The sequence below is a fragment of the Leuciscus leuciscus genome (assembly GCF_965113295.1).
Source record: "Leuciscus leuciscus genome assembly, chromosome: 20".
In the NCBI taxonomy this organism is placed as follows: Eukaryota; Metazoa; Chordata; class Actinopteri; order Cypriniformes; family Leuciscidae; genus Leuciscus; species Leuciscus leuciscus.
This window is the reverse complement of record NC_138744.1, coordinates 7980062-7999018: the sequence shown is the minus strand read 5'-3', so window position 1 is coordinate 7999018 and position 18957 is coordinate 7980062. Positions and strand designations below refer to the sequence as shown.

Below are 18957 nucleotides of genomic sequence, written 5' to 3'. Positions count from 1 at the left end.
GATCATTTAATGCAGTTTATGTGTATAGCGCTTTTATGGAAATAATTAGGCTATCCATTCTACTAGAGCAGATTAAACCTCATAGATAAACACATTGTGATTTTTTTTTTTAACAATAGCCTATTCATTAAACCTAATAGGCTAGCTCATTATATTAATATCCATTACATTAATGCATCCTCATAGTTTTCTTTCTTTCTTTCTTTCTTTCTTTCTTTCTTTCTTTCTTTCTTTCTTTCTTTCTTTCTTTCTTTCTTTCTTTCTTTCTTTCTTTCTTTCTTTCTTTCTTTCTTTCTTTCTTTCTTTTTTTTTCGCAGGTTGCTCATAGAACTAACAACATTTACACCTATTCCATTCTTTTTCTTTTTGCAATGTGGTGGTCAAAACTTGGAAACTTTTTTACTCCTCACATCTTTTGTTTTAGCCTTTTCTGTAAAGACTTTGATCTACTTTTGTCTCAGACCCACAATTTCAAATGCTAAAATATGAAAATATAAAAACATGAATGGAAATCTTTTTTTCTTTTTCTTTTTTGCGTGGAAATGATTATTATTATTATTATTATTATTAATTACGACATCACAGTATAATTTTCACCCCATCGAACATAATAACATAATACAGAAAAAAGTTGAAAATATAAATCATAAGTTAATCTTAAGTAAATATCAACAAAAATTTGCGTCAGAAAGATAAATGAGTCGGGTAACTTACTTGCAAAAAAATTGTAAGTCTACTAAAATTTTTCAAGAGTTTATTTTAAATAAATGATAAAGGTACTTTTTAAAAAAAAATTTTTTTATATTTTTATACTTATTCATTATTTAATTTGTATTGTTTTATTTCGTTTATTTATTATTATTTCACTTATTTCATTCATTTTATAATTTTTTCGTGCCTATGATAATAAGGGGGCGTGGCTTTGCGTTCACTCGACTCGCCTTTCTGATGCAGCATTCCTGTTTGAGGAGAGCGGGAGGGGAGTGACCACACACTGATTCCAATGGAAACACAGAGAAGCCCATTAAAGAGTCCAAGGCAAGGCAGCAAGATAAAAAATGAAAGTAATCTCCAATCACGTCCTCTCCATACGATGATCATTTTAACAGTATCTTTGGTTTGGTTTTGAAACTGTGCTTTGGATTTTGAATCGTGATATTGTATGATCCAGAGTTTGGAATAATCATGGAAAAAACACTGAACGTGTCGCATTCAGGGAGCAGTAAAGGAAAGTGTTCCGCGGATCTGGGGAATCCCGCACAGAGACAGGCAAGAAGCGGCTCGTATAGTCCGGAATCAGGGGCTGTTTCGGACACTCATCCATCTCAGACCCAGAAGAGACACTTGGAGGGGGTTTTGAACAAATACACCAATTTATTACAAGGTTGGCAGAGCAGGTAAAGAGTTTTTTGGCGTTTGCTCACTCTTTCCAACTTTTAAACCCTTACTACATGTTTGTCGTGGCAGACTTATAGTCCAATATGATGAAGATTGTTCACATTTCTGATCATATAATTCCTTCATTTTCATGACATCCAGTATCTGGATCAAAGAATGAAGACACGTCATCTTCAAGCAATGCAAAGAAAGCGGTCTATTCCAATGCAATATGACGCTATGCATGAATGAAATTATATCTTTCACTGCTCACATTTTTGGGATTCTCCCCCTGTTGATGCTGAGCATGTGAGCATCTTTATCTTCGTACTTTCATCGAATCTTATGTTGAGTTTTGGTCAAATATGGCACAAGTATAAAAATTTATAATGAAATTAATGTCGATCCGTTATGACATCATGCATGAAAGTAAACAGTTTGTATATATATATATATATATATATATATATATATATATATATATATATATATATATATATATATATGCATATATGCATGAATGTAAAATCTTTGTTTGATGATTCTCCTAAAGGTTTTTGATTTGGACATCACTCTATATTATCTAAAATAAAATATTTTTTATCAAATAAGACTCAAGTAATGTTGCATTTTGTAAAATCTGATGCAATCTATTGAGATAGAAAATCCCACCTCTTAGTTTACCTACCTGTTATCTAAGTTCTGGTGTTATGTAATAGGCGATTCTCTTGTGATTTGATTTATCCTACAGTCTTATTGCAGATATGTATTGTATAGTATAATTACATTAGTATGCTTAATATACTGGTTGTATCTCTACAAAATAACACAAACTCTAATCTGGAAGGTTTTCTGCTTTTTAAAAACACATCAAAATATCATGATTTCATGATAGTCCTATGTTTTAGAGGACCTTCCCAAAATGAAAGAGTCTTGTTTGTAGTCAGGAATCTAAATGTGAAATGAGCCCTTTAACAGCTGAGCTGTGCAGAAACACTCCAAAGCAAGAGCCTCTCATTGAAAGCTGGAGGTTTTTTGTTTTTGTGGGATTTCATGGTTGTGTGTTCTGCAGGGTTGAGTGCAGCACAGCCCACAGTTAAGGCTCTTTCATCTGGGAGAGAGACTATGACTCATCCGTGATGGGAAATCCCTCACATCTATAATGTTGTGCTCATTCTCTTGCTTAGTCCAACGATCGATAAGGAAACAGGCCAAGCAAATAACGAGCATCAGGACCGGAGGGTTTCTCGCCCTCCGCAATGGCTCAGAAATAGCCCTCATGTTAACCCCAACACTAGTCACTGTTTAGTGCTTAATGATTTGTGGGTGGGTGTGTGTGTGTGTAAGAGAGAGAGGTTTCCACACCACTCAGTATTTTGACCTGATGAGAATTGGGCCTTGGAGAGAATAACTGAAAAGAACCGCTAAGAGTATGTTTATCACAAATGTAATTAATTCAGCCACTGACAGACACACATGTGAGCATGTTAGCACAGTTCGAGTTTGATTATGTCACATAATATGTCATGCTATTCTTTGTAAAACCATGCATTTTTAAATAGCATGTAAACAATATAGAAATGGTATTATAACGTACTAGGGGTGTAACGATACCCTCATGTCACGATTCGATACAATCACGATACTGAACTCACGATATAATATTATTGCGATACTCCAAGACATATGATTAAAGGTTAACAAAAAATTTACTGTTTATTAAAATCCTTAATTTGATATTACATTGTGGGTGTAAATGAATAGGCTTTGGACTTGGTGCTGAAACCCAATGCACAGGACAATAGTGAGACCAGAATAAAAATATTGATGATTCTGAAGCTGAAAATACATAATTATTTTAGATGAATATGCTTGCACTCTTTCAGAGACTAGATATATTTAAAATAATGTAGTGTTTACTGGTAACATAAGACATTTTGGCATTACCAGGACCCACAAATATTCCCCCATTGCATTATTATACATTATATTTAGTAGTTTAATGTAGTACTGAGACTAAAACTCGAAACTTGAAATTTTTCTCACACAGTAATTTTTATTTTGGGTGAAATATACGCAATACATATTGTTGCATTTTTGTATTGCGATATATTGTGACACGATATATTGTTACACCCCTATAACGTACTATACCATATATTGTGTCATGGTACCAGCATATATATATATATATGAAATGTGACCAAAAAAAAAAAGTAAACATGTTATTAAAATATATAGATAAACTATTTATGTATATATATATATATTTTATTCTATGGCCTGGTTTCAAAGACAGGGCTTAGATTAAGCTAGGGTTAGGTTTTAGTTTAATTTAAGTTTATTTAAGTAGCTTTTATAAACTTGCCTTAGAATTAAATTATTAATTGCATATTTAGACAAAACAATACGCTGATTTGACGCAGCCGTTATTTTGAAATCGAAAGCGAGGCTCCGGTGGGAAGAAAACCGGAAGTGTCGCCTTTAATCACAGGAGAGTTGTGAATGCGATGGCGTATTGTTGTGTTTAATGATGTTGTGTCAATTCTAAAACTGTACATACATTTCTTTTATACTTTAGACTATATACAGTGAAATTCATTTATAAATAATTTTTTTTTTTTTTATAATGCAAAAAGTAAAAAAAGAAGCAGGAATGAACTATATACATAATATCCTATATTGGATATTAACATCCAATAGTGTAAATCGCGGCAGCAGCTTCAAGTTGGTAGTCCAAAGGCATTGTTGTTTATCTTTACTTCCGGGGTTTTTCCCACCGGAGCCTCACTTTCGATTTCAAAATGGCGGCTGCGTGAAATCAGCGTATGGCAATGACATTTTGTAAGATTTTCAGTTAAAAAAGCTCAAACATGCATTTTAGTCTAGAACTAGGCTTAAGCCTTGTCTGTGAAACTGGGGGTATATATTTTAAAGGATGAGGGGGTATAACACAATGTCTTTTTTTCACACTGGGGAATGAGGTTATGTAAGCAAATGTCACCAAAGGTCCACCGTGATTGTCTGTCCTCCGCCATCAAAAGCAATGCATTTGTTGCTGCTTTGATCTTCATACTTTTAGCTGCTCTTTAAAATAATGATGTGTGTATGCCTAGCTTTCAGAGACCCCATCAGAGAGACCGTGGAAGAGAAACTGGCAGCACATCCATTTTTTACTAAGAGGGTGGCTGTTGTGTTATAGCACCCAAACCGTGTGATTACAATCCATTCCCTGCAGAGTTACGATCCCGTATAAAGCTCCTCTCTGGTTGGCTCTGACAGTGGGGAACCAGACATGGCATGTAATGCATCACGAATAATGAGATAGAAAGAGAGAGAGACAGTAATAATGGCCACCGTAAAGCTCTTATAGCCTTTTTGTTGTAGGCCAGTTATACTGCATGTATGTAGTTGTGTTTTCTAAGGCAAGCATCACTGTTACTTATACTTTTGAAGTATTAAACTTTTGTGCATACTGGTTTCTGTTACAGACATAAATAATACCTCAATTCGTGCATCAGCGATCAGACTTAGTATTTTCAACCACTCAGAAAATTTGAGCAACCTCATAGCAATGCTCTGGCAACCAACGTGAAGAACACCCTAGAAAATGCATATAATGCAATACACTCAAACATCAAGCATCACTCGCTGTCAAAATCTAGGTTAGTTGTAATGTCATCATCTTCTCCTCTCTGTCTTTTGTCATGCAGGTACTTTGTGTTGGACCCTGAGCTTGGCCAACTTCAGTATTTCATCAATGAGCACAATAAGGACCAGAAGCCACGAGGGTCTCTGCCCCTCATTGGCTCCTCGGTGGCCCTAAGCGACGAGTTTCCCTTCATGTTCACAGTCTATGCTGCGAATGGAGATCTCTTCAAACTGCGGGGTGAGTGTCCTCTCTTCTTCGTGGGTTTTAATCTTTTGCTTTTGCTTTTAACATGGTCATTTGTGTCCGATTTGATCCCTCCCGTCTCTATTATCCTTTAACTTGAGTCACCTTGTGCTATGTCTCTTACGGAAGAATCTCTTTGAAATCTGTTTTCCCCTCAGGCATCGCCCTTTATCTGTGATTTACTTGTCCACGCTCACCCTTTCTTTCCCGCCAGCTACTTATACATCAGATTAGATCTCTATACTTCTCCCTTTCTGTCATCTCAAGTACGCCAAGAGTCTTTTCATGGTTGGCATTCACTGTATGCCACAATTTTTTATGATGGTTTTACATCAAAATTCTCTGTCGGTTCGGGGCGACTCTGAGAACTCATTTAGACTGTATCAGGAGTTTACAAGCAAAATGCCCTCAGCCAAATCGGCCATTTGTAACAAAGGCAATTTCGGAGAGGTTGTGAGAGGATGAATTTCGCAGGAAATAAGCTGTCACCTCCAGCGTTATTCCCAGCAGTTTGACAGAGCCTCGTCTGCTCCCAGTGTTCCAGTCTTCTGAAATGATAATCTTCAGGTGCTGTTTTTCTCATTTCACACCTTCCCTCAATCTTACCCCAGGTAACAGACAAGCCACAAATTGAGTTTTTTGGTCTTGTGTCGGTGAAAATACTTGCATTTGTTCTACCTGGGTAACCATACAATACCTAATGGTTTATCATAGGCGATATAAAAACCCTGTCTGATATGCAACTTCAGCGTGTGCCGAAATGTTAGTAATTATTCACTGAAAATCATTAAATATGGAGCTTGTGACATTTGGTTTCATAGGATAAAAAAGACAAATTATTTCCATGTTTTGTTTTTGCCACAAAATTACGTTTTTATTATGTACGGAAAGCTTCTCGGACACACACGTGCACAGAAACCTGTTGTCATCGCTTCTCTGATGAGTTTTTTGGAGTAAAATAGTTTAGCAACTTAAAAGCTACATGACACTTCTCTCTAGCGAGGTAATAATGGCGCTGTTCTTGAAGGAGGTAAATGTATAGTTTCGCTATTAGTAGAGTTGCTGCTTCCGAACTCTGTTAAGAGATGCACAGACTCAGGTAATTCACACACGCTTAAAATCTCTCTATCTCTATCTCTCATTAGTTTGCTGTCAATGGCTCAAGCCTCCGTTACCAGCTCTAAAATTACGTTTTGGAATTAGCAATGGAAGCGTGGAATGTGAAGCTTAAGAAATTCGAAGAAATTCACACACGAGCGTTTTAAGGACAAAAATATGATGTCTTGAATGTCTTAAAATACAACATCTGAACAATGTCTTGAGGTGTGGTAATGAATACGTGGAATTATTGACTCCATTACTTCATATTGTGGCCGCATTACCACCTCGGGTGTGCATTATTTTCAAACAATTCAAAGGCCAGTCGTCAATTATTCCTTACTTATTGGATTAAATTAGCTATTGAGACAACATGAATGAATGTGGCCATTTATAGTATGTGTATCATCTTCTTCTAGCTTGTGATGCACGTGAGCAGCAGATGTGGATGACCCAGCTTCAGCTGTGTGCCCGACGCCACTCAGACGGCAGCGCCAAGGTAACCCAGTTACATTTAACTCGGCACACTGTGCTCTCATTTCCTTCCTTTACATCTCTTTCGCTCCCTTTTGCTTTTAAAACCACAGTGTTTGTCTTGAGGCTCGCCTCCTTTGATTTAGTTCACCCTGTCATCGACGATGTACTTACTGTCCTATCTGTAAGTGCCTCTTGTCATCCTTCCTGTCTTTGTCTCTTTCTCTCTCACACACACACTTTCTCTGCACTGACTGACTCGCTCTCCATTTCCTCTGACCTCTCCAGGCGCAACTTCGATGACAAACTGCCCCTGTAGTCGTGTGATTTGTGATGCTGCTTACTTTCTCTGTTTCTTTTCAGCAGAGAATAAAGTTAATCACATTGGATATAAGGTTCGTTGTAATGGGTGGCATTTCCAATGAGGTCTTGAGTTTGTTTATTTACTTTGTTAACCTTTCTAAGCGGTTTAACTCAAGGTTTTAGCTTGGCTGATGATGATGATACAACAGGCGAATTATATTATATTTTATTTTAGTTCACAAATAACAGCATTGCATTAATGGTGCCTTCTGTGACATTTTCTTCAGAAAATATAAACAAGAAGTATTCCAATATTATAATCATGCTCATATATACAGAATTGCTATTGTTATTCACAGGTTTTAGTTATGATTATTATAATTCAGTGAGCAATAAAATAAGTAGCTGTATGGATATGATCTATACCGGTAACAGCTCACCTGACATGATCATTTACTATAAATGTAGACTCATTTCTCTTTTATCCACATGGCACGGTTTATCTTTGTCCAAAAAGATATGCAACAGATTGATACTGAGAGGAGAAACAGACTTATCTTTATTGTGCACACATACCATGTGACAAAAACACATTGCTTGTCACGCATTGTTTCCCACTATTGTCTGACTTTGAACAGATAGTGAGTTGTATGTTTAACCTTTACTGAGTTAATCTTTAAGCGTTCGCCTCCTTAAAAACATGTCATTTAATCATGCCTCAAGATGCATAATGGTTATTTCTTAGCCTAAAAAAGATTCAAAAGGATGTTAAATGCAGAAATATACATTTGACACTGTTTACGGCAGATCAGCGCTCTTGAGTGGCAGAAAATGATGGTAACTCCAGCCAGATCTGAAAATGAGTGTTTACATATGGGTGAGAGCAGCATTATCCACTAATTTAAAGTGTGGGTTAAATGGAATGGAATTTAGCCTTGAGGCTGAAACATTGTTTGACTTCTATTAGCATTCATTTTCAATATACGACCAACAAATGGTAGTCTAATAACACAACCCAGTGTTAGCTGCTAATGTATTCTAAAAGAAGAAAAATCCTTGCAGTCTCTTTGATTAATCACATTATAAGCAAAGTAATTTGAAACCACACAAATCTGGGCCTTGTCTTCATCATCGGCCTAAGGCCAAATACATAACCAGTGTGTTATATTTATTCATTTGATGACTAAATCCATAATGCATGCAACAGATGCTCCATGGATTCTCTATACTCAAGTGTACTTATTTTAAATTTTTTACATAACTGTAAAAATTGGTTTATATATTTTATTATTTACTGGCACTGCACTGAATATTACTTGCTGCAGTGTTAGCATGTTACGATTATGGTTTTTGCATGATGTAATTTTGTCAGCTTACAAAATGTTTATAATTACAGATAGATGTTGCTTTAAACAGCATGCCACTCATACAACGGTAGACTTGAGTTTATGAAGGCAGAACCACAGCTATTGTCTCTATTTACACAACATTACACACAATTTTTTTTTAAGTTGCCCCACACGGGACTCGAACTCACAATCTCTGGGTCAGGTTCCTGTCGCCCATCTCGTTGTTCCACTGGGAAGACATATTTTCATAGAGATGCCAAAGTTACAAAGTTCAAGAGAGAATTTCGTATATAAATGCACTGCATGTTATTTTCAGATGAGATCATTCTCAAAAAGACAATGTTTGGAACAGAAGTAACTTCTGCACCACTTCTGGCCACAGTACCTCTTGTGGTCTAGGCATGTGCCAAACAGGATTCGATCCCACGACCTGAATGGTCACTGATTCACCAGGCTGCCGAGGAGAGCCTTCAGTGTTAGAATGAGTACACAAAGGCATGACTTAATATTTTAACCAGATTAGCATGCTAAGATAACTTAATGCTAATGTAGTTTATGGTTAATCTGATAGCTGAAGAGCCACATTAGAAAGAATGGCAACTGGTTCGCATGTTAACCAATTAGCATGCTAAGCTAACTAGCATAAGACAACAAACACGGACAGGGTCAACTTTGGAGAGATATTTCTCAGGAAAGGTAGTGAATATCAAAAATTCATTCAGTCATTTCTTAGCGGCTCGGTCCAATCTTTGGACAAATTTGCCGGAATAGTGAAAAAACTGCTTTTCATTTGCTTCAATATGGCAGACAGACATGTTGGAAAATGATAAATGAAATATTGTCGGAATCGGCATAAACCGAGGAACATAATTACAATCAAATTTTGAACTATGTATCCAAAAGTTATAAGCGTTTTTGCAAAAAACCTTATATCTCTAGAACATTAGGTGGCGCTGTGTTCAAACTTCTCAGGTATCTTCAGGACATGCCGATGATGATACCTACTAAATTGTGTGTCAATATGTCAAATCGTTTAAAAGACGGTATCATCGGATTCGGCATGACACAAGAAATCCATAGACACCAAGATCATGATTTTCAATATGTTGAACTGTTTTAACATTTCAAATGTTCCAACAGTTTTTAGCAAAAAAAAAAACATTTTCCAGATCTCATGACCTGTAGGTGGCACTGTTCCCAAATTTGGCATGGACCCTCAGATCATGGTTCCAATGAAGTTTACCAATTTCCATTTCGACTGATCAAAGTTTGGCCGAGATTTAGCCTCTGAACCAATTTTGGGTCGACTTTGTTAAGTCCATGACATTATAACTTTTGAACAAAGATCAATAAAAAAATCTGTTCAGTCATTTCTGTGCAGATCATTCCAAAAATAATCTGAGCCAATTTTCGTATGAATTGGATCAAATTTGAAGGAGTAGTGAAAAAACGTATTACTGTCCTTTCTAAATGGCCCCTACTGTAATGAGCATAGTCTTAATGTACGTTTCTGAATGTGATCAGCATGATGAGAGGAATCGGGTGTACTAAGTTTAATTTTTCCAGATCAAAGGGTTCAAAAGTTATAACCATTTGAAAATGAATTTTTTAACTGGTGGTGGTGCTATTGAGTTGGTCCTAGAGACCCCAAAGTTGGTTTAGATTACTATTCATTATCATCAGTACAAGTATGCCAATTTTCTAAATTGTCCTTATGTTCATAAGGCTGTCATTGACTCCCATTGAGGAGGAATAATAATCAAGTAAACTTACAATTCCAATAGGGGCTACTATATAATAACACACACACACTCACACACACACACACACACACACACACACACACACACACACACACACACACACACACACACACACACACACACACACACACACATATATATATATATACATATCACAACTGAAATCTTAGACGTCTGTACAATGGGTTGCCATTTGACTGCAATCATAAAGGGTGGGGGAGCTCTATCAGACCTGAATAAAATACTCATTCCGGCTTGCACAGAAAACCTTGTAGTGTGATCTCATTTTGGGCCGTATCAAAGAGTGCGATCTTCATCCAGCCTAAGAGTCCATTTTGAAACTCCCAGGAGTGCAATGTTCCCTGTAGTTTCGTATGAATGCACATGTGCTATTACATTTTCTTTTCTTTTTACCTGACCACATATTTTTGTGGGAAACATGATACTCGTTTTAAGGAGTTTTTGATGAAAAGAAAGTTCAAAGGAACAGCATTTATTTGATAAAAAAAAATACAGCAAAAACTGTAAAATTGTGTAATATTATTACAATTTTAAATAAATGGTTTCTATTTGAATGAACTTTGAAATGTAATTTATTCCTATGATGGCAAAGCTGAATTTTCAGCATCATTAATCCAGTCTTCAGTCACATGATCCTTCAGAAATCATTTTGATTTGCTGCTCAAGAAACATTATTATTATCAATGTTGAAAACAGTTGTTCTGCTTCATATTTTTGAAAAGCATTTGTTTTAAATATAACGATATATAATATAATAATTTATAATTACCCCAACTTTTGAATGGTAGTGTACATTAAATAATAGACCCAAACTATGGATGAGAATAAAGATCTTTTGTAGAAGCCATGAAGCAGAGCGGTAAAAAAAAACACTTCAAGTCTTCAGTAAACCCAGAAGCATTGTAGAAGAAAGTTTTGCTCATTGTTTTAAACAAAGTATAAATCTAGTTAGACTTGCATTTTAGTGACATTTGTGAAAGCATGCATTAGACACTCGCCTTTGCGCATTTTTCATCAGCAGCGCGCTAAACGCTTTTGTGAATCATGGAAAAAATGATGTCTATGATTAGCTTTGATGGAATGAGATTGCAGTTCTCAGGTTGTGCCGGAGAGCTTTTAGAGATGAAAGCATTTGAAACGAGTGACAACCTTTATCTCTCTGCTGCGGAGAACAGGACTCCACAGGAAGCTCTCTCTCCTCCTCTCTCTGCCGTCTCATATTCTCATCTTCCACCGTGCGATGCGCTTGCATCCTCTCCCCCTCCCTGTCTGTACGTGGCTGCTGTCTTGGTCGTGTCAGGCCGATGATGCTCTTTTGCGTGATGGTAGACCGTGCCGGTGGCACAGGGCCTGTTCCTGTGCCCGTGGGGAAGCGAGGCCTGGGCGGCTGCTCTTCCTCTCGTTCCTGCTGCTGCTGCCATTGCTGCTGTCTCTTTCAGGGCTGCACCTCCTCCTCCTCCTCCTGCAACACCTCCTCTTCCTCCTCATCCGGCCGGACCCGCAGCTTCTCCCTGCACCCACACCCCGTCCCACAGTGCTCCTCCATCTCCGCCCAAAGACAGACCCCCCAGCACGGGACGCCCGCCTCTGTCATCACCATCACCCACCACAAGTCCCCCACCGCCAGCCACCGGGCCTGCAGTCAGCACCCTGCAGGACTGCACCAGGTCAAAGAGGTATGAACAGCGAAGACAGAGCCAGCTAGACATCGTTATTAAACAAACTGATGTTTTATAGAGTCTGTCGGGGTTTTTAATTTGATTTAACCCTTGGATGCAAATTTTGTAGGATTTTTTTTGTAGTTCAGATTTTTTCCGGCTGTCAATATTTTCACTAGCGCCGTGTTTTTAGACATGTATTTTTATTAAAACATGTTATAAAAAAATAAATGTTGGATATAAATAATGAAAATACTTGTTTATTAAATATTAAATATTTGTCTATTAAATTTGTATAAAAGTATATTTTATATGAAATATATTTTAATTTAAAAACCAAATATTTAAATGCGAATTTTATATATAATTATAAAAATGTATATGTAATTACTTTATGTTTAACTTTATCATTTTATATATATCTTTTTGTGTTAAATGTTACATTTTAGTTGCATAAACTTTCATCTCTTTGTTCGTTTGTTAATCAAATGTTTATTTTTAGCACCATATTTCTATAATATATATATATATATATATATATATATATATATATAATTTTCATCTTTACTGATGCTTTCAAGTCAGTCAGAAATAAATTTAGCTGTTTCTACAAAAAGCTCATCTCTGTTAGCCAGGCTTAAAATAGGCTTTTAAAGATCTGTGTGTAGTAGATGTTATGCATCAAAGGGTTAAATATAAAATGTTGTCTCTGTTCTGCTGAGGAGTTTTGGGTTGTCACGTGTTAGTAGTTATTAAACATAGCACAATGTCTCTTGCTTTAAGCTCTGAAGGCTTGACAGAGGTCCAGTATGCAGTCAGCAGCACTGGCAGTTTTGAGCTGACTCCCTTATGGAGCTTCTCAAGCTCAGCTGGCCTGCGAGTGCTGCGTCAGCATCAGAAACTGGCTGTTCAGCAGGAAGCTTCTGTCATCACATTGTTTTGACATTGTTGCAGTGATATCTCACGATGGAGTGAGGATGTTAGAAACGGTCAGTTTTTGACACAGAACTATGCAAATTACACTCCTTCTCATTCATGTCTATTACAATTGTCAATTACAATTCCCTGATTACAGTAATTAGCGCTAATTGCTAAGACTAGCATCACTATTACTAGGCTTTTGCTCATGCTTAGGATTTGGATAAATTCCTGACCCTAAGTATTAAACTTTGGCACGTAACTCGCTCAAACTGCTTAATCAGACCGAACAATATTTTGTAATCTAAATAGTCTCAGACTTAAAATGAAGAAGGGAGGCGAGCCATACGAGTCCAGAATATTGCTATTGACAGATATTAAACCATTCAGAACACAACGTACAGTTTGTATTTGCGTTAAACTATTTGTGCATAACTATTATATTAAATGTATAAACTTATACATTTAAATGTAATTGTTTTTAAACATACTAATATATTTTTTGCACAGGTATTTGATCATTTACGTTTGATGTAGTAAATAAATTACTTTATGTAGTACTATATATATATATATATATATATATATATACATATACATATACATATACATATACAGATATGGGGATTGCAGTCCATATAAGCTGCGAATGCTCTGCACACCCAAGCCATTTGAGGACTTGCTAATTAATATTAACACTATAAATTACTATAAATTCTCTTGTTTGAGGTGTAAAGCTTAAATTATAAAATGTTTGTAATATTAATGCAACTGTCCGTCATTTATTTTTTTAACTACTGTAATTTTCTTCAAACCTGTCAGTTACTGAGGGTTTTGGGGAAGCGGATGCACAGCAGCTTTGGCGCCTATGCTCTGTAGTTATGTATCGTCATCATTGTCCCGCGTTCTCATTGGTTTTCTGCCAAATGGGGGAGTTCATGCTCAGAGAAAGCTGTCCACGAATCGCTCGCCCCAAACAGCTGTCGCTGCCAGATCCCAAACACCGAAAATCACATTGTATTTGATTCAAAACTAAAAACACTAAATCAAATAAAAAAAATTATCATAACTGAAACTATGATTTCATATTTTGCAAATGCCCCTTTCACACATTGATTGAACCTCTCTCAACTCAAACAACACTATCACAGCTCTTACCGGTGCATGTGCTTGTGTCTCAACGGGTAAATGTAGGCTTATTTCAATAAAAGGTCCAACATATTAGAAATACTTTTAGCTGTGTTGCTATGTGTCAGAGAGTAAGCAACTGAGTAGGTAACACTCTAGAGCGAACATGTCTCGCTTATTATAAACCCATCCATTTTTTTACATGACACGCCACCCAGCATACCCGGTTAAAGAAGTCCCCATTCTCCACTGGTATACAGTATATAATTTACATTCAATTGTAATTTCATTTTGCAAACCTATGCAAAAAAAAACATTTGTCTTCATAATATCACTCTTACAAGTATAAATGGATCTTTAGATAAAAGCATAGCTACCTTTTATATTTTAGCGAGGTCCATCATTTATCAATGAATTGTATCTAAGAACCTTTCTTTTTGCTGTGTTTCAAACTGTCAGTTTGTATGACCCTGCCTTGGTGTGACATTTTCGTGATAACCAGCTGCTTCTTCTCTCTCTTATGCCATATTTTTGCCCTCGAATTAGACAACACTGTCACTTTCCCTGACAGTCCAAAGGAAATATGCAGCAAGTCATTGGAAACCAGCTGAGACTCATAAAATGTGCTTTCAAATGTGTGTGCATCTAAGCAATGAGGTGGAAATTATTATTAGCACTCTCTCTGAATATCTTGCCAGCGTATATTTTACTGGCTGTAAAGTTGGCAAGCATTTTTAAAGGGATAGTTCACATAAAATGTAAATACTGTCATTATTTACTCCCCCTCATGTCGTTCCTAAGGTAGTCATACAGGTTTACAATGACATGAGGGTGAGTAAATAATGACAGTATTTGCATTTTTTAGTAACTATCCCAAGTGAGTGCAATAGTTTACCTCCCGCTCCTGGAGCCAGTCCACTCCAATACACATATTTAAACTTACCCTGGCCCATTTACACCTGCTGATATAGAGCTCAAAGAGTGTAATCTTTGGGCTGTCAATCAAAGATAGCTAGCACCTGTGCTTTAGAAAAGATGCCCAGACATAAAGTGACCTCTTCTCCTCTGCCGACTGGAGATTGCATTGCTTTTTTGTCATATTCACACCAGTTGCTTTCATCTCTAATACCTTTTTTTTTTTAAGCAGGTGGAATTCTTTTGCCATATATTTTGAGGTTTGGCTTAAAGTTCATCCGCTCTACATATTCTGTAGACGTATTCATTTAATGTCTTTGATGTTCAAAGGCTTCTTTTCTGCACCACTAATGTCCCTAAACTAAGAAATACTTATGCAAAAATAATGATTGTTTCAAACCATTTTTCGGAACTTTCCCCCATCTGCCATTGGTCGGCTACATAGATAGTCCCGACCCCATCTCACGCCATTGGTTGAAACAAAATTGCTGTGTTGGGAGTGGGACTTGGGATGCTCAATGTTGTGATAGCGACATGATGATAATGGATGATAGGATGATAATCAACCTGGAAATTACTTAGTTACTCAAACTACCATTCAAAAGGTTGGGGTCGGTAAGGAAATTTTAAAGGACAAGTTCGGTATTTTACACTTAAAGCCCTGTTTACAGATCGTATCTGATGAAATAGAACGGTTAAGATTAAAATTTGGACACATGCTGCTGTCCCGAGAATTTTAGGTTTATTTCGCTCCTAAAAACATATTAAACTTTCGTTTACAAAGACGTGAAACTCACCGAGTGGTCAGGGGTGTTCACTGATATGTTCACTCAAAAATCGCTGAAAAAGATGCGTTCCAACAGGTTTTATCGTAGTTTTTGTCCAACTCCATTGACTTAATAGGACGTGCTGTGAGACCGCAGCACCTTTACGGTATTACTCCGCCGCTTCTTCTTCTGCTTCTTCTGTGTATTCAATGAAATGCCCGTGGTTTGCTTGCAATTGGCAAAGGTGCATTATCGCCACCAACTGGGCTGGAGTGTCTATTATTCAAGCTCTCAACGGAAGAATCACGGGTGTGACGCGTTTGGCAAAATAGGTCCACAAAAGCGAAATAAACCAAAAATTCTCGGGACAGGAGCATGTGTCCAAATTTTAATCTTAACCGTTCTATTTCATCAGATACGATCTGTAAACAGGGCTTTAAGTGTAAAATACCGAACTTAGGTATTTTACACCCCAAAGCTGCATTTATACAGCAAAAACAGATACTGTTATATATTACTACTACCTATTTCTTATTATTATCAAGATTGACACATTGGGTCTCAACAATTGCGAGGATTATTTGGTATTTGTACGCACAGGAGAACTTCTCACAAAAAAATCTCTTGCCTAATTCACAACACGTTTGTACGCACACACATGAATTTGCTCTTAACAGCGTTCTGATGTTGGTGAATCATTTCACGCACAAATTTGTGCTACGCATGTTTAGTGAACGAGACCCATTGTTCTGCTGCCTAATATTTTTCAGTATTCTTTGAAATTTCAAAAGAACACCAATTTATTTGAAATGGAAACTTTTAAAACAATGTAAAAGTGTTTGCTGTAACTTTTGATCAATTTAATAGGCTACATTCTTACTGAATAATGTTTTCAAAAATATAATCTTACTGACCCCAAACTTTTGAACAGTAGATAATAGTAGTAATTGAAAGTAGGCTATTGCAATATTGAAAGAAATGACACATCACCTCCAGATACGATTTTGAACGGCTCCTTGAATTGAAGTGACAGTTGCATGAAACTGTCGGCATTTTAATTATCCTGCTGCATTTATTTTTATCCATGGCTTAATGTCCAATTAGTTACACTGTACAAGTGTGAGTGGAAATTGCTTACACACAGAAATAATTTGCTTAGAGGTGATCGTCTTCATAGGGATGTGCTGATGTGTCTGTTTCAAGGTGATCAGGACTTGGTGTTTAAACAAAAATATTGTTTACAGAAATATTGAACTGCAGAATGATGTAATTGACTATTCAGAAACAGAAATTATACATGCTATGTTTTATGCATAACATAATTTGTATACTGTATATAACTAAAGTTGGTATTATTTTACCCTAATTTTATTTATTTTTATCAAACACCCTCATTTTGGCATATGCTGTACAGTAAATTTGCTGATGTGTGATTCAGTTCAGTTACCAGAGTGAGTTAAAGTTGAATATTTGCATCTAACATCATGTCTGCAAAATACATTACAAATTTAGATGGGAAAACTACAAATTTAGATAGAAAATTGTGGTTCAACAAGGGCCCTGTTTACTTGCTTTTGGTCGATCGGATCACAAGTAGACGAGGGAGTAGAATTTACATATGAACGTGGTCAGTAGGCGGAGAGTAGGCAGTGTTTTGTGGCTGTTTGAAGACATCCGACCACATGAGCGTTTACACTACAAAAGCAATCCGGTCGAATGCGTTTTCGACTGGAAGTGGTTGAAAGTGGACAAGCTCAAACCGCTTTAGACCCTGTTTACACATGTATTTAGTGTGGTCCACTTGTGATCCGACCGACAACAACACATCTTAATATACCAGGTGTAAACAGGTGAGCCAAGGATGTACACTAGGCTGTTCAAAAGTTGTTGTTTTTTTAAAGAAATTAATACTTTTATTTAGCAAGGATTCATTGAATCGGTGTGACGGTGACAGTAAAAACATTTATTATGTTACAAACAATTTAAATTTCAAATAAATTCTGTTCTTTTGAACTTTATATTCATCAAAGGATCCTGCAAAAAGTATCAGGGTTTCCTCAAGAATATTAAGCAGCACAACTGTTTTCAACATTGATAATAATAATTTTACTTGAGCACTAAATCATTATTATAATTATTTTTGAAGAATCATGTGACTGAAGACTGGAGTAATGAAGCTGAAAATTCAAAGTCGCCATTACAGGAATACATTTTAAAATATACTCAAATAGGAAACAGTTATTTAAAATTGTAAAAGTATATATATATATATATATATATATATATATATATATATATATATATATATATATATATATATGAAGAGTTCAGATGCAAAAGCCTCTAAATGCCATCTGAAATTTTCTCATAGAATGATCATTTTTATCAAGCTTGTATATTTAAATTCAATAATTTCACTTAAATGGCAATGAAGATTACCTATTAACTGTCAATTAAGTGAAATTACTTAACTTAAATATACAAGCTTGATAAAAATGATCATTATATGAGAAAATTTCAGATGGCATTTAGAGGCTTTTGCATCTGAACTCTTCATATATATATACAAATTATTGTATTTACTGTATTTTGATCAAATAGACGCCTTGGCAAGCATAAAAGACTTACAGACCCCAAACCTGAAAAATATTTTTTTTTTTCAAAAGTTTCGGATAAGGTCCAGTGGTGTTGCACTTGTAAGAGAGCAAGCGAGAGAGAAATAATGATGTGTGTGTGTAAAAGTGACACCGATGGAGAGTGACTGAGAGAATTGTAACCTTTCTTTCGTTACATTTTGACGGTGAAAAATGAAAAAGACATGGCAAGAAAGACTGATTTTGTGAAGGAGGAACCAGAGAGGGGGAGGTAAAAAAAAAGTACAAGAAATAGATTTTCTGTTCATTTCACGAGTAACATACCCTGAGAGACATGCCAGAATATAGAAGACAGATGATTATACTCTTTGAAAATAAATAAAGGAATGAGGAATTGGTTGTTCCCAAGCCTGGTCAGCTGCACTTGTATTTCATTAACTAATGTGCTAAACATTGGTTACATTCTTCAAAGTTTCTTCTTTTGTGTTCCATGTTAGAAAGAAAGCCATACAGGTTTGGAATGAAATGAGAGAGTGTAAATGTTAAATTTAAATTTAAATTTGCGAGTGAACTGTGCCTTTAATGCTATTTTGGTCTTTTTCACTCAGCATTGTGCGTCAGTTTTGAGGGTGTGTGATCTCTCAGCTCCTGAATCTTGATCAGTACTAAACCTGTGCGCAGGGAACCTTGGGGATTC

The 18957-nt window shown here is 36.2% G+C and overlaps 1 protein-coding gene and 1 long non-coding RNA gene across 3 annotated transcripts in view; both read left to right on the top strand.

The window, feature by feature from the left end:
- Nucleotides 1-1043: 1043 nt before the first annotated feature.
- osbpl10b (oxysterol binding protein-like 10b) overlaps nucleotides 1044-18957 on the top strand; it is a 51022-nt gene continuing 33108 nt past the window's right edge. The window contains exons 1-4 of one of the 2 annotated variants that reach the window (XM_082149327.1): nucleotides 1044-1397; nucleotides 5091-5266; nucleotides 6790-6869; nucleotides 11720-11956. In XM_082149327.1, the coding sequence (XP_082005453.1) occupies nucleotides 1186-1397; nucleotides 5091-5266; nucleotides 6790-6869; nucleotides 11720-11956 (705 nt within the window). In that variant the 5' untranslated portion in view covers nucleotides 1044-1185. The remainder of the gene's footprint in view (nucleotides 1398-5090; nucleotides 5267-6789; nucleotides 6870-11719; nucleotides 11957-18957) is intronic. The other variant, XM_082149328.1, reaches the window with a different exon arrangement.
- The window catches only part of LOC309483504, an 8531-nt gene continuing 2702 nt past the window's right edge, over nucleotides 13129-18957 (top strand). The window contains exons 1-2 of the long non-coding RNA XR_014200577.1: nucleotides 13129-15536; nucleotides 16127-18957. The exon at nucleotides 16127-18957 is cut by the window's right edge and continues 2702 nt beyond it. This is a non-coding gene — a long non-coding RNA (uncharacterized lncRNA). The remainder of the gene's footprint in view (nucleotides 15537-16126) is intronic.